At 56.5% G+C, this 15,429-nt stretch overlaps 1 protein-coding gene and 1 long non-coding RNA gene across 2 annotated transcripts; one reads left to right on the forward strand and one right to left on the reverse strand.

Moving 5' to 3' along the window:
* Positions 1-4,787: 4,787 nt before the first annotated feature.
* On the reverse strand, positions 4,788-7,788 carry LOC147822695 (uncharacterized). Its single transcript, XR_015445503.1, has 2 exons — positions 7,487-7,788; positions 4,788-4,988 (listed from the first exon to the last, which is right to left on the reverse strand). It is a non-coding gene; the product is annotated as an uncharacterized LOC147822695 (long non-coding RNA).
* A 135-nt stretch (positions 7,789-7,923) lies between these two features.
* Positions 7,924-11,196, forward strand: Actb (actin beta). Its single transcript, XM_004840381.3, has 6 exons — positions 7,924-7,994; positions 8,723-8,851; positions 8,970-9,209; positions 9,634-10,072; positions 10,164-10,345; positions 10,449-11,196. The coding sequence occupies exons 2-6, from the start codon at positions 8,729-8,731 to the stop codon at positions 10,590-10,592; spliced, it is 1,128 nt and encodes a 375-aa protein (XP_004840438.1). The 5' UTR covers positions 7,924-7,994; positions 8,723-8,728; the 3' UTR covers positions 10,593-11,196.
* Positions 11,197-15,429: the final 4,233 nt, after the last annotated feature.

Consider the following 15,429-nt stretch of genomic DNA (forward strand, 5'->3'; position numbering starts at 1 on the left):
CCCCAGCGATGTGGAACTGGGCCTGCACGCGCTTCCTTCTTGCCCCTCCCTCTCCCTCCTCCCTGTCCCTCCATCCCTCCCTTCCTTCTTCCAGTCTGCTGGGAGGAGCTGAGTTTATTTAGCACTAACTACATGCCATGAGCTTCGACCCCATAGTGATCAAAACAAATGTGAGGGCCAGCTGGGGATTTAGCTCAGTGGTTCTGCCGCCTGCCTTGCAAGTACAAGGTCCTGAGTTCGATCTCCAGTACCAAAAAAAAAAAAAAAGTGAAAGCCAAGCTAGGGCAGGAGGATCTCAAGTTTGAGCCCAGCCTGTGCGATGAAGTGTCTTAGCCAGACCCCATCTCACAAGAAGAAATACAAAGGACTGGGGAGGTAGCTCAGGCGAAGGCCCTGGGTTCAGTCCCCAGGACCTCATGGGGACCTTCAGAGGTGCAGGGCCTGGGGCAGAGGGGCTCAGGGCTCTGTCCACCTGCACGGTGGGTATGAGTGCCGGCCAGGGGGTGACCTGAACCAAGGAGTTCTCTGCAGCTGGGGCCTGGCAGTCGGCACACAGGGGCAATCCCCCCATCCATCAGGGAGAGGACACCTGCTGACCTCCAGCCACCCATCTGACCCGGATGCCGGCCCTCCACCCAGGGAGCCAGCAGCACAGCCCTGCCTGCCTCCCGAGTTGCCCAGGATGAAGGCACTGACCCACCCATGGACAGCCCGCTCACGCTGTCCCTTCTCAGAGCCATCGCTGGCACCGTGTGGCCACCAGAACCTGCCTTGGGCACAACCAGCATGAGCTTTTCTGTCCTGGAGTCCCTCCCTGCAGCTCTGTGTCTGGTGCCACCAAGATACAGAGGGGAAAGTGGCCGAAGCGGGCAAGAGGCCAGCCGGACACTCCTGACTCTGCCTCCTGCTCCTGCCCCAGATGAGTGGGGTCTGAGGGGCTCAGCGTGAGACCCAGGCCTTGCCAAAGAATGAAGCCAGCTGGATCTCTGCCCTGCCCCTGTGCCCAGCTCCCAGCACCCCACAGGCAGGGACGCTTGCTCGACTGTGCAATGCTGGAGGGCAAGGTCAGGAGGGCCTTGTGTGTGTGTGGCACTAGAGATTGAACCCAGGGCCTTTGCACTGAGCTACATCCCCAGCCCTCTTTCCTTTTGAATTTCTTAAATTTCAAGACGAGTTCTTGATAAGTTGCCTAGGTGGGACTCAAATCCGGGATCCTCCTGCCTCAGCCTCTCAGAGTGCCAACATTACAGGAGTGTGTCACCACGCTTGGCTTCTCTAGGTTCTCTTTACTTCAGTTTCTCTGAGCTATGAGGGCTCAACATCAGACCTGTGGTCCTGTGTACAGCTGGCTCTCCAAAATGTCCTTCCTGGCCTGGGCCACTCTCCAGCCTGGTCCTTCCCTGTGCTAGGGCACAGCCTCAGGCTCATCTGTGTCTCCCCGACTGCCCACTCAAATGCCACTTATCTGCGTAGTCCAGATGCATCCAGCTGCAAACGTGGGATCCCGAGACCTGGCTCCAGCCAATGTGGTGGCACACACCTGAAATCCCAGCACTCTGGGAGGCTGAGGCAGGAGGATCGAAAGTTCAAACCCAGCCTGGGCTACTTAGAGACTTAGTGAGACCTTGTCACAATGAGCCGGGGAAGGTGGCTCAGCCTTGCAATCCCAGCATTTGGGAGGCTGAGGCAGGAGGATCGCCGCAAGTGTGAGGCCAGCCTAAACGACACAGAGTTCAGGGCCAACCTGAACTACATAGTGAGACCCTGTCTCAAACAAACAAACAAACAATGAAAAAAGGGCTGGAGATGATGCTCAGTGGGGAGGTCCTGGGTTCAATCCTTAGTACTGCAAAACGAAACAAGACTGGCCCCTGGCCACTGCTGACCTCAGTGTCCCCAGCTAGGGAAGAGTCTGGTGACATGAGGGGACAGCCACCATTACTCCTGGGACCTGGGAAAGCTGCCAAGCTGGCCATGGCCCCCAGCTGAAGTGTGTGTCCCTTATCTGACTGTCAGACCCAACCCTGGGGCCCTGGGGTCTTCTCCTTGGCCCCCAGTGGGTTGGGGTCTCCTTGGGGCTGGCCCGGGACCAAGCTCAGGGAGTTGGATGCTGTGGCCTGGGTGCCAAGACAGGGAAGGTCCCCGTGTCCCCAGCAGCTGGCCAGGGCCAGGCATGAGGAGGCAGACCTCAGGAAGCCTGGGCAGCTCAGGTTCCGGCATGTGCAGACCGCAGCAGAGATTCCTGGCTGGGAGGCCGGCTGCTGCTTCCTGGCCAGCAGATTGGGTTCCCCTGGGCCACCCGAGCCACAGGCTGGAGCAGCCAGCGGTTCCAGCTAGCGGTGCCTGCGCAGAGCCGGGTGCTCAGCTCTGAAGCTGTGCAGGACCATATTGAAAATGGCAGCTCATGGGACAGAAAGCCTGGTGGAGCCCAGCAAGACTCCACGTGGACTTGGGCCCCGACCTGGGCCCTGGCCCTTGGGCTCTGGTCCTACCTGGAACCAGCCAGACTGTGCCCTAACTGCAAAGCCAAATCTCCTCCCTCACTGGCCTGTTTGCTCATCTGCGAAATGAGGCAGCCAGCCGGCTGTGGTGGTGGCACACACCTGTCACCTCAGCACTACTGGAGGCTGAGGCAGGAGGATTCTCAGTTTGAACCCAGCTTGGGCAACTTAGTGACTTGGTGAGACCCTATCTCAAAAAATTAAAAAAGGGTGCTTTTGGAAGTGTTGTTCAGTGGGAAGCCCCTGGTTTCAATGCCTAGTACTTCAGGGAATTAAAAAAAGAAAAGAAATGGGGAGAGCCCGGGGAACTCAGCTGAGAAATAGGGAGATCCCCACTGCTGGGCAGGGCACACAGTAGGCCCACAGGGCCTGTCCCTCCCTTGTTCAGGGATGGAGGAGGCTGGGAAGGGCAGGCTGAGCCTGTGCTGAGCCGTGAGTCAGGCTGGGCCCCACCCCTCCCTTCCCAGCACCCCACCTCCTCCAGGGCCCCTCCCCTCCCCTCCTGGGGGCCAGGAGGGAGGGTGGCTGGACAGGCTGATCCCCTCTCACTGACCACACTGTCCAGCCAGGCCTGGGCTTCGGACCCCACTCTCTGGCTGTGCCCAGAGGCCACCTGGCCCCAGGGGTAAAGCCACAGCGAGAGCTCAAGTGGCTTGGCCAGGGGGGTCTGGGATAAGTCTCCCCACTGTGCTCGTGCCAACCTGTTGTTCAGCTCCTCTGGTCCTTGGGTCCCTGTCTGGATAGTGGAAGAGGCCAGAGTCCCTGGGCTGAGCTGCTGCCTCTAAGTGACCTTAGACAGGTCACCATGCACTGCTGGCTGAGTTAGGGGGTTTTTTGGTACCAGGGATAGAACTCAGGTCCTTGAGCTTTCGAGGCAGGTGGCAGAACCACTGAGTTAAATCCCCGGCCCCTGAGTCAGGGGTTTTTTTTAGTGGTACTGGGGATTGAACCCAGAACCTTCACACTGAGCTGCATCCTGGCCTCTTGTTATTTTTTATATTTTGAGATGGGGTCTCACTCAGCTGCCCAGGCTAGGCTTGAACTTGTAGTCCTCCTGCCTCAGCCTCCCAGAGTACTGGCTCAGCCTGAGTTTTTCTGTCCCAAGTAATGAGAGGGACGCCCCCAGCTGCCCCATACCCCACCTGAGGGTCTCTGGGTGGCCTCTGTGTGCGGCTGGGAAGGGACAGCTGAGGTCTGAGGCACAGGCAGAAAGGGCCTTCGGGTGTGCAGGGGGAAGCCCGGCCTCACTCATTTTGTTTCTGAATAATTCAACCGAATCAGCAAGTCCGGGAACTCCCCGGGGGTGGGTGGTTTCTCCCTAGTCCTGGGGGCTCAGAGACAAAGGGTAGTTTCTTAAGGATTTTAAAAACTCTCCCCAGAAGGCCAGTTGTGAACGCTCATCATCCCAGCACTAGGGAGGCTGAGGCAGGAGGACAGCTGTGAGTTGGAGGTCTATCAAGTGAGTTCAAGGCTAGCCTGAACTACCTACATAGTGAGACCCTGTCTCAAAAAAACAAAACAGGGCTGGGGATTTCACTCAGTGGTGCCACTAACTGCCTTGAAAGTGCAAGGTCTTGAATTCAATCCCCGGTACCAAAGAAAAAGAAAGAAATCATGGTTATCAAAAAAAAAAAAAAAAAAAAAAATCCCTTTCCCAAGAAGCCTGAGCAGTTCCCAGTTCCTGCAGCACAGGAACCCCCTCAGCTGGGGAACCCGGGACAACTCAGCCCAGGAGGCCACCTCCCCTGGTGGGAGCTTGGGAGAAGCTGGGGCTGGGGCTGGGGCCAGGTGCAGGTGGGGTGCATACCCTGCTCAGCCAGCTGGTCCCCCTCTCAGAGGACCCCTCCAGACCTGTAAGAAGCCCCCACCCAGCCCCAAGCCAGACACAGTGTTGCCTGACTATAATCTCAGCACTCGGGGAAGCTGAGGCAGAAAGACCAAAAGAATGAGCCCAACCTGGGCAATCTAATGACTGAGCAAGACTGTGTCTCAAAATAAAAAATAAACAAAAAGGGGTTGGGCATGGTGGTGCGTATCTGTAATCCCAGCACTCAGGAGGCTGAGGCAGGAGGATCACAGCAAATTCAAGGCCAGGCTGGGCTACGCAGAGAGTCTCTGTCTCAAAAAAGGGGGTGGGTGGGGGCTCAGTGCAAAGAGCATCAGTTCAATCCCCAGTATCCTACAGGAGAAAAAAAAGAAAGAAAAAGGGGCTCCTCCTAAAGAAAACTTTTGCTTTCTTTCCTGGCACTGGCAAATTTGTTCTCTCACTTTCTTATTTGAGGTTGGTCTCAATGATCATGCCCGCTTTATTCCCATTACTCAAAACACTGGAGCAGCAAGGCTGGCTGGTGACCCCAGGGTGGGGTGGCATGCAGGTGCTGTGTGATCCAGGAGCTGCTCAGAGGAGAGGCCCTGCAGGTTCTGCTCCAGGCTGAGTCTCTGTTACCCGGCTGGGTCCCTCATCCTCTCTGGGCAGGAAAGCTGCTGCTGTTGTGGGAGAAGAGGGAGGAAATCATGGCTGGCTTCTTGGAGAGGGCAGCAAGGTGGCTGAGAAGTTACCAGGAAACAGGATCCCCACACACAGGCCCCCAAGAGTCCTGAGGTCCAGAAGCTTAGAGGGGCCTAAGATCACCGAGCACCTAGGCGGAGGCCCCGGGACCGTGCTGTGTGACCTACAGCTGGTGGCTGCTGGCTGCCCTCTCCGGGTCTCAAGAAATACTTTACCTGTTAAGGACTGAGGTGGGGCTAGAATCCCGACTCCAAATCCTTTGGACCCAGTCCCCGGGGACATTCCAAGTGACACTTAACCCAGGGAGGGGCAGCCTGAGGCTGGCTAAAGGCCAGGCTGCCGCCCCAGGGGCCCTGAACCTGGAGTCCTTCACGCTGGACTTCTGCTCTGGGGACCTCACCAGTCCCGCCTCAATTTCCCTGTCTCAGCCCAGTCTCACTGCTGTGCGTACGAACTCACCCACCTGCCCAGATGGGCCCCAAGAGCACGGGGGGGGGGGGGGTTACAGTGGGAGGCCCCTGCCCAAATGCCCTACGGTGGGGGAACCCCAGGCTTGGAAGCAAAAGTACTGGAAAGGCAGGTAGCATCCCATTGGCTGGGCTGGTGGCTACTGTGCCTGCTGAGTGACAGCTCCCAAAGCACCCTGGGTGTGTGTGGGGGGGGCAGGCAGGGGGAGAAGTTCCCAAGCAAAGGAAGGGCTCCCTTCCTCTACCCCACCCTGCAGGCCTCCACTTCCTCTATTCCTGGTCCCCTGCCTGCTCTCTTGTCAGCTCCTCTGGCCCCCACCCAGCCCATCTTCTCAGGGTCCTTTCTGAGGGCAGGACACACAGTCACTTATTCCAACAGAGCACAGCTGGCATGGATGTGGCAGGAGAAAGTGGAGGCGGTAGAGACCCTTAAAGGCTCATGGTATGGTGGGGTAAACTGAGTTATAAATTCCAGCCCAGTGCCTTGGTGTGATCTGAAGTGGGGAGGAAAGTGTATGCTGCAGATGCCAAAGGAATCCCAGAAGGGGCCTTCTGAGACAGACCTTCTGAGATGGGCCTTGAGGGGTGCATAGGAGTGCACCAGGGAATGCTGCTGCAGAGAGAGGGAAACACAAAGCAGCAGGCTGGGTAAGGAGTTTTCCAGCTTGAGGTCAGGTGGGGCTGGGAGCACCTGCTCCTTGGCTGGCCCCCAGTTGAGAGGAGAAAAAGTAGCCATGCAGGTCCTGCTTGGAGATCAGGTCTGGTCCTACCCTATGCAAGAGCCCTGGAGAGAGCCTCCCGACTCCCGGTCATCCTGCAACCCCGGTGGGTGGCATCCTTCCCTGGCACCCCACTAGTATCAGTGAACAGCCTGAGGGTGCCCTAGCCAAGGGGAGCCAATAGGGCTACCTGCCCTTGCCCCACCTCCACCAGCCCGGTGCACTGCAGGGCTGGCAGGAGGTGCAGCAGCTGGCAAGATGCCTACAACTGAGAGATACAAGGCTAGGGATGGCGCAGTCCTGTCCCCCCTCCCCCCTGGAAGCAGGGAGTGGCTGGGTGGGAAAGTTCCCCCAGCCCAGGGCAGTGGCAGGACAGAATGCTACAGAACGGCCTCCACAGTGTGCTGGCTGGGCCACCAGCCTCCTCCTCCCTGGCCCGGATTCTGCAGCCATATATGGACTAACCCTTACTGGCTCCAACATGTGCACACTTGGCGAGCACCTACTAAGTGCACAGTCCCGACCGGGCTCTGGGTGCACTGGGCCACCAGCCTGTTTGTCTTCATGTGAAAACGCAGACTCCTGTCACCCCCTCCCAGTTCCTCCGTGTTGAGCGCAACATCCCTGGTATTTGGTGGGTGGACCCAGAGCAAGACAGAGTGACAGGAGAGTGTCCTCTCCGGCTGCGGGGAGCTCCCAGCACCACCTCCAACTCCTGGGTGGCACATGCTCCCCGAGTCCCTGGCAGCCCCGGGTGGTCCAGGATAGTTCAGCTGCGGGCACACATGACAGGCAGACTCACTCAGGGTGGTGGGGCCCAGGACAAGTGCTGGGTGGCACCGTCGCAGCCCAGCAGAGCCTGGTTACCAGCTAACGGCCGGGCCTGGCATTGGTGGGTGTGACCAGGCAGCCCTCAGAAACGGCCTGGAGGCCCGCCATCATCCCTTGCTGAAAGATCACCATGTCTTCCCAGGCCTGCTGCAGGGGAGGCGTGGAGTCTTCGTCAGGGGCCACCTCCAGCCACTGCTCTGTCTTTGAACACATCCCTAAGTCTCCTGAGAGGGCGAACCACCCCCCCACCCCACCCCACCCCAGCCCCGTCCGGCTCCTCCAACCACACTCTACAGCTCCAAGTCCAAGCAGCAACCCTATCACACACTGCAAACTGAGGCCCCCAGCCGGGTCGCGGGACCAGTGGCCTCCTGCGGGCAAGGGAGTGACTCTGACCTCCCTGTGCCCAGGGGGCTCAGGCAAGGGCCTTGGCAACCAGGAACCCAAGCATTCCCCCACCTGGGCACACTCCTCATGTCACGGCCAGAGAGTCCTGCGCTGGGTGGGGGTTCCGAGGCAGGCAGGCAGGGCTCAGGCCTGGGCACAGCGGGCACAGACACAGCACTGTCCAGTGGGGTAGGGGGTGTGCGCACCTCCAGGCCAGAGGGCCCCCCCCCCGCCCCCGCCCCCGCCCCGGCACCAATGGGCAGCCAACGCCAAAACTCTCCATCCTCTTCCTCAATCTCGCTCTCTCTCACTTTCCTCTTTCGGTTTTTTTTTTTTTTTTTTTTGGAAGAGGAGGGGAGAGGGGGTAGAAAAATGCTGCACAGTGCGGCGAGGCCGGTGAGTGAGCGGCGCGCGGCCAATCAGCGCCCGCCGTTCCGAAAGTTGCCTTTTATGGCTCGAGCGGCCGCCTTGGCGGCGCCCTATAAAACCCGGCGGCGCGGCGCACAGCCACTGCCGAGTCCGCGTCCAGCCAGCGAGCACAGTCTCTCGCCTCTCCGCCGCCGGTCTCACCGCCACCCAGGTAAGGCCCGCGCCGCGCACTTCCCCGACCCGCCTGGCCGGCCCGAGGTGGCCTGGGCCCCGTCGCCCTTGCACAGTCGCGATGTCCGAGTGTAGGCGCTTGGAGGGCCCTTCGGGCCGTTGTGTGGACGCTTAAGATCCATTCGGGCCGCGAGGTGGACTCCTAAGGGTCCACTCCACTCGGCTTGCGGTGTGGGCACCTGGGGAGCTGAGCCAGCTACTGGGGCTGCGGAGTGGACACTGCAGAGCCACCGGGGCCGCGGAGTGGACACTCGCAGAGACACCCGACTGGCGGGTGGTGGACTGCGCCTTCTCCCCGTCCCGGGGTCCGGCGCGCCGTGCTAAGTGGCGGACGCTTGTTCCTGCGAGCCGGCTGCCTGCTCTGCGGGGCGGGCGCGGCGGACCCTACCGGGTGGGGGGGGCTGGGGCGCTGCTACGCGTGCGCGCCGGTTCTCCCCAGCGCCGCGTCGCGGGCCGGAGCGAGGGCGGGACTGCCGGCCGGAAGGGGTGGGCCCGCCGCGTCTCTAGGGCGCATGCGGGCGGCGCGCCGGGACCGCCTCTGACCAGTGTTTGCCTTTTATGGTAATAACGCGGCCGGCCCGGCTTCCTTTGTCCCCGAGCTGGGCGCCCTCCGGCGCCCCCTGGCTGCTCGAGGCCGCGGTGCGCCGGAAGTGGGCAGGGCGGGGGCGACCGAGACCCTCTATAGTCACCGCGCCGCTCTACCTGCAGCTCGCCATGGATGACGATATCGCTGCGCTCGTTGTCGACAACGGCTCCGGCATGTGCAAGGCCGGCTTCGCGGGCGACGATGCCCCCCGCGCCGTCTTCCCCTCCATCGTGGGGCGCCCAAGGCACCAGGTAGGACGGTCAGCCGCGTGGACCCCGGCAGGGGACACTCTCCTCTGCCTCTGCGGTGGGGGCTTCCCGGGTGGGCCCATGGGGCCTGCGTCCAGGCTGAAGACCTGCTCCTTCGCAGGGCGTCATGGTGGGCATGGGCCAGAAGGACTCCTACGTGGGAGACGAAGCCCAGAGCAAGAGAGGCATCCTGACCCTGAAGTACCCCATCGAGCATGGCATCGTCACCAACTGGGACGACATGGAGAAGATCTGGCACCACACCTTCTACAATGAGTTGCGCGTGGCCCCTGAGGAGCACCCCGTGCTGCTGACCGAGGCTCCCCTGAACCCCAAGGCTAACCGTGAGAAGATGACCCAGGTCAGTGGCTGCTACCTTCCCACCCAGAGAGGCCTTCTCCATTCTTGAGACCTTCTGCCACGCCGTATCTCATGTCTCTCTTCTGCCATTCTCTAGGGTCCTCTTTCTTCTCTGACCTGAGTCTCCTTTGGAACTTTGCCGGTTCTATTCGCTTTCCCCAGATGAGGTCTTTTTCTCGTGTTTGTGTTTCTGACTAGGTGTTTGAAAGGCAGTGTTGTAGGTGTAGGTACTAACACTGACTCGTGTGACAGCCGATGCGGCTGGTGTAAAGTGGCCTTGGAGTGTGTATTGAGTGGGTGCACAGCAGGTCTGAACGGAACCCCAGCACACTTGGCTGTGTTCTTGCACACTGCATGTCCCCAGTCTGCCTTGACCCCACTGATGACTTCCCCAGCCGTGTGACGAGGCCTGTTCCTCTCTACAGATCATGTTCGAGACCTTCAACACCCCAGCCATGTACGTGGCCATCCAGGCTGTGCTGTCCCTGTACGCCTCTGGCCGCACCACTGGCATTGTGATGGACTCCGGTGACGGGGTCACCCACACTGTGCCCATCTATGAGGGCTACGCCCTCCCCCACGCCATCCTGCGTCTGGACCTGGCTGGCCGGGACCTGACGGACTACCTCATGAAGATCCTGACGGAACGTGGCTACAGCTTCACCACCACGGCCGAGCGGGAAATTGTGCGTGACATCAAGGAGAAGCTGTGCTACGTTGCCCTGGACTTCGAGCAGGAGATGGCCACTTCCGCATCCTCCTCCTCTCTGGAGAAGAGCTACGAGCTGCCCGATGGGCAGGTGATCACCATCGGCAATGAGCGGTTCCGCTGCCCAGAGGCGCTCTTTCAGCCTTCTTTCCTGGGTGAGTGGAAGGTTTTATGGTCCTGTCCCAGCCTGGTGTCGGCACGTGGGTCATGCTGTGGAAGTTAACTTCGACCTCCATTTCTCCTCAGGCATGGAATCCAGTGGCATCCACGAAACTACCTTCAACTCCATCATGAAGTGCGACGTGGACATCCGCAAGGACCTCTATGCCAACACAGTGCTGTCTGGTGGTACCACCATGTACCCAGGCATTGCTGACAGGATGCAGAAGGAGATCACAGCCCTGGCGCCCAGCACGATGAAGATCAAGGTGAGTGTCCCTTGTGGTCAGGGCCACCATCTCCAGTGGCTCCCAGTGGGGCTTCCCCTGATCTCCAGGGCCCTCCTGATGACTCTCTCCCTTCACTCTGCAGATCATCGCCCCCCCTGAGCGCAAGTACTCTGTGTGGATCGGTGGCTCCATCCTGGCCTCGCTCTCCACCTTCCAGCAGATGTGGATCAGCAAGCAGGAATATGATGAGTCAGGCCCCTCCATCGTGCACCGCAAATGCTTCTAGGCAGACTGTTACTTCGCTGCCTTTCACCCTTTCTTGACAAAACCTAACTTGCGCGCAGAAAACCAGATGAGATTGGCATGGCTTTTTTTGTTTTGTTTTGTTTTTTTGTTTTGGCGCTTTTGACTCAGGATTTAAAAACTGGAACGGTGAAGGTGAAGGTGACAGCAGTCGTTTGGAGCGAGCATCCCCAAAGTTCTACAATGTGGCCAAGGACTTTGATTGTACATTGTTCTTTTTTTTTTTTTTTTTTTTTAATCATTCCAAATATCGTGAGATGCATTATTACAGGAAGTCCCTCACCCTCCCAAAAGCTGCCCCACTCTGCAGAGAGAGGGCCCAGTCCTCCCACCTCCATACAGGGGAGGTGACAGCGTTGCTTTTGTGTAAATTATGTAATGCAAATTTTTTTAATCTTCGCCTTAATAACTTTTTTATTTTGTTTTATTTTGAATGGTCAGCCATCATGGCCCCGTTTTATGTCCCCCAAACTTGATGTATGAAGGCTTTTGGTCTCCCTGGGAGTGGGTTGAAGTGTGGAGGCAGCCAGGGCTTACCTGTACACTGACTTGAGACCAGTTCAATAAAAGTGCACACCTTAAAAGACGAGGCGTGGCTTGTGTTGTTGGGTGTGGGTTGATGTGGTGTGGGTTGTGGGTGTGACCAGGGCCCAGGCCAGGTGGGTGGAGCTAGCCTCTTGTCCCAAGGCCTTGGTGCCCCTCATCTGTGATCCTTCAGAGCATGGGGAGCTGCTTCCTGGCCTTTTGGGGGTTGAGCATGCCCTATAGAGGGTGGCAAGTACCTCAGGAAGAAAACGTGCTGAGCCTTGTGTCTCAAAGGAATTGGGGTGTTAAGTGGGACTCCTGGCAAGATCTCTCTTCCTCACTCCACTCGGGTTACCCTGCCCTGGTGAGAGGCTGCCCAGTCAGCACTTTGCATCCTGCTCACGTTGGCCCTAGCTGTCTTTGGGGAGGGAACCGGGACCAAGGTCTGCAGTCCTGTGACTAGGAGGGGACCTGCCTGTGGTCTTTCACTTCTAAGTTCCTGAAGTCCAGGCCAGAACCTTCAGGGGGCTGCTGAGGGCCCACTCCAGGGTTGGGGTAGGGCTGGGATGGCTGCCTTGTACTCCTGAGCAGGTGGGGTCTCCAAAGCTGTGCTCCCCTGGATCCCTGGACTGCTGTCACCCTAGGCAGAGGGGACAACCTTAGAAGGGCTCTTGGGACATCTCAGCCTTGGGGGCTGAACAAAAGTCGCACGCTGGCCCTGAAGGCTGCTTAGGTGGCCAGCAAAGGTCCTGCCCTAGAGAGACTGTCAACTTGGAAATGACCCTGCTCATTCCTCCACCCACTATTCATTCACCCACCCACTGCCAGGTACAGGGGACAAAGGGGAACAAGCCTGTTGTGTTCCCATCCTGGGCTGCAGGTACAGGTGCCCCAAGCAGAAGAGGCAGTGGGTGTCTACGATGGTACGATGGTCGTGTTGCCAAATGTGGTTTCACAGGTGTAGACATCAACCTTAACAAAGCTCTAAATGCCGATTGATTTATTTGAGACCTGGTCTTGCTATGTAGCCCAGGCTGGCCTCCTGAGTGCTGGAATTGTACATGTGCACTACCTCACCCGACTAGAAATACACATTTTTTAAAAAAGGCAACTATTTTGCCTTTTTTGGGTAAAAAGGCAAGCATTCTAGAAACAGGCAGGCTAGGGGCTGGGAGACTTCTCCAGAATGCTTCCTGAGGGCGGACACTTGAGCTAGCCTTAGGGGCTAGAGGACCATGACCTGGGCAGTGGTGTGTCTTGGACGTCAGACGAAAGCATGGATTGACTGGGGACAGAGGCCAAGAGATGAGTCACAACCCCTGGAACAGAATGGGACAGAGGGTGGTTGGGGACATGGCTTGGTTACCTGTGTGTCCTGGGGGAGTCACCACATTGCTCACATTTGCCTTTGAGAAATGGGCCGTCCGGAGGCCACGAGCAGGTGCCTTGAAATCCTTGCCTTTAAAGGTCGAGGAAGTGAGACCGGACGCGCATTTGGCCCAGTCCTCTGGCCCCGCCCCTCCCTCGGGGCCAGCATCCAGTGCCTAGCATCACCGACTTGGCTGTTTGAAGCCAGAAGAAGACACATGGCTGTTGGCTTTTTCCCTGCACCCATTGTACAGGTTGAGAGCCTGAGGCTTAGAACAGGTGGCTTTCCTGTCTCCTCATCCAATGGGCCAGAAAAGTGGAACCTCCCTTGCCCAACCCTCTCAAGGCCCAGGGATCCTAACCGCCACTGCCCTGCAGCCCCACGGTTCCTCCTGTGTCTGTGCCACCCCCAACAGGAGACTCCCTGTTTTCTCAGGTGGCTGGCTCCCCCGGTGAGGTGACTTGGACCCCTGGAGTAAGTTAAGCTTCCTTTTTCTTTTTCTTTTTTCTTTTTTCAGTATGGAGGATTGAATGACTCTGAACCCAGGGCCTTCAAACTGAGCTACACCCTCAGCTCTTTCTTCATTTTTTGTTTTTGACACAGGGTCTTGCTAAGTGAAGTTGCCTAAGCTAGGTTCAAACTTGGGATCCTCCTGCCTCAGCCTCCCAGATACTGGAACTATAGGTGGGCACTGCCACATCTGCTTTGACTATTTAAATTTAACGAAAATTAAATTTCATTTCCTTAGTGGCATAAGCCACATTTCAAGTGTCCAACAGCATTTGACAGAAGTTTATGCAGAACTCATAGGGATGATTACCCACAGGGACAAAAGCCTCCTCTGAGCGGCAATGGCGGAGGATGTAACAGGACTGTGACCTGCTCTGAGTTTTGTTGTATTTTTGGTGCTGGGATGGAACCCAGGCTTCCAGCATCCTAAGTACACAGTCTAGCACTCAGCTATGCTCCCCAGCCCAACATGCACATTGCTATTTTATTTGTTTGTTTGTTTTTGGTACCAGGGATTGAACTCAGGACCTTGCACTTGTGAGGCAGGCATCAGAACCACCACATTGCTATTTTTAAGTACTTATTTATTGATTTGTGATACTGGGGATTGAACCACCCAGGGCTTCTACACTAAGCTACATCCTCAGCTCTCTTCTAGTTTTCTTTTTCTTTTGGTGGGGGGTACCGGGGATTGAACTCAGGACCTTGCGCTTTCGAGGTAGGTGGCGGAATTTAGTTTTCTTTTTTAACTTTGAATGAATGAATGAATTTTTTTTGTTTTTTGGGGGGCACAATGGTCTCACTGTGTAGTTTAGGCTGGCCTGGAATTTTTTTTTTTTTCTTTTTGGTACTGCCGATCAAACTCAGGATGTTGTGCTTTTGAGGAGGCAGCCGGCAGCACCACTGAGCTAAATCCCCAGCTGACCTGGAATTTGAAGGGACTTTGCTGCTTCATCCTCCCAGAGTTCTGGGATTACAGACTACCAGGGCTGGTTTGTTTGGTTTTTGGTACTGGGAATCGAACTTGGGCAGGCGGTGGAACCATTGAGCTAAATCCCCAGCCCCCAATTTGTTTTGTAGAGTCGTTTTAAGCTCAGTAAAAATGGGAGATAAAGTACAGAGAGTTTTATTGGAGGTCAATCAATCCTCTGACTGCCTAAAAGGGGGGATGATGGCGAGGGCTAAAGAAAAAAGGCCACAGAGACTCGCGGAATTTCAAAGTATATGGGAGGCTGGGAGGTCAGGACCTCAGAGTGGGCAAAGACAAGGACTCTCCGAGCTGGCCATCACTTACTGGGTACACGCAATAACTGGAGGGAGTATTGGGTGACTTAGGGGGGCAACAGTGACCCTATGTCAATGCTGATCTCATGCTGATGAGGATCTTAGGTCCATGAAGGCAGTAAGGAGAGCATTCTTACAATAACAGGTGGGATGAGTTAAGCTGGTAAAGAATTTGTCCCTCCCCAGGTGAAACTTTTCTCTTTTTGTATTACTACTCCTTTCTCTAAGAACCAGGATGTCTTCAGCTGATGTACATTTGCCCTTGGGCGCCATAGCATCATGGGACCATGAAGGCCTCAGCTGTGACCGGAGGCAAACAGTTCTGTTTCCCCATGCCATAGCCACCTCAAGGGCAAGGTGACACTGGGGCTTAGACAGCTATGGTCACACTTTAATTATGAAATGGTTTTCCCCCCAAATGTATGTAGAATGGCTCTTGACAGAGTTCCCCTGTATTCTTTACCACTTTACTACTGATGAGCCTACCGACACCATGCCATGATTCACCATCCGAGAATAGTTTCACTGCCTGAAACTCCTCTGTGCTCCTGCTATTCATTCCCCCCACTCGGGCAACCCCTGATCTTTCTTCTGGTGCTGGGGATTGAACTCAGAGCCTCACCTATGTCAGGCAAGTGCTCTACCACTAAGCTACACCCCTTGACCACATATCTCTGTATTGCCTGCATAGTTCTGTTTTTTTCTAGAATGTCCTACAGGTGGTTTTTTGTTTTTGTTCCCTTGAGACAGGGTCTCAAGGCTGGCCTTGAACTCACTGTGTAGGCCAGGCTGGCCTCAAACTCATGGCAATCTTCCTGCCTCAGCCTCCTGAGTGCTGGGAGTACAGGTGTGTGCTACCACACACCCAGGTATTTTATTATTTTTTTTCTTTAAAAAAATTTTTAGAGTTGGAATCATATACAGCCTCTTCAGAGTGGCTTTTTCGGCCAGGGATTTAGCTCAGTGGTTCCACCGCCTGCCTTGCAAGTTTAAGGTCCCGAGTTCGATCCCTGGTACCAAAAAATAAAAGTAAAAATAGGCTAGGGCTGTACCTTGGTGCAAGTGCTCTGGCTTCAGTCACTAGTACTGTAAAATAAACAAACAAACAAAAAACCCTTCAGATTGGCTTTTT

Source organism: Heterocephalus glaber, unplaced genomic scaffold (genome assembly GCF_053883595.1).
Source record: "Heterocephalus glaber isolate CG9 unplaced genomic scaffold, H.glaber_assembly_v1.0 deba00001610, whole genome shotgun sequence".
Taxonomy (NCBI): domain Eukaryota; kingdom Metazoa; phylum Chordata; class Mammalia; order Rodentia; family Bathyergidae; genus Heterocephalus; species Heterocephalus glaber.

Bases quoted from the DNA above. Each gene is read 5' to 3' on its own strand.
- Actb (XM_004840381.3), top strand. From the start codon at position 8,729: ATGGATGACGATATCGCTGCGCTCGTTGTCGACAACGGCTCCGGCATG. The intron at 9,210-9,633 runs GTCAGTGGCTGC...TCCTCTCTACAG, and splicing joins ACCGTGAGAAGATGACCCAG to ATCATGTTCGAGACCTTCAA. The intron at 10,346-10,448 runs GTGAGTGTCCCT...TTCACTCTGCAG, and splicing joins CCAGCACGATGAAGATCAAG to ATCATCGCCCCCCCTGAGCG.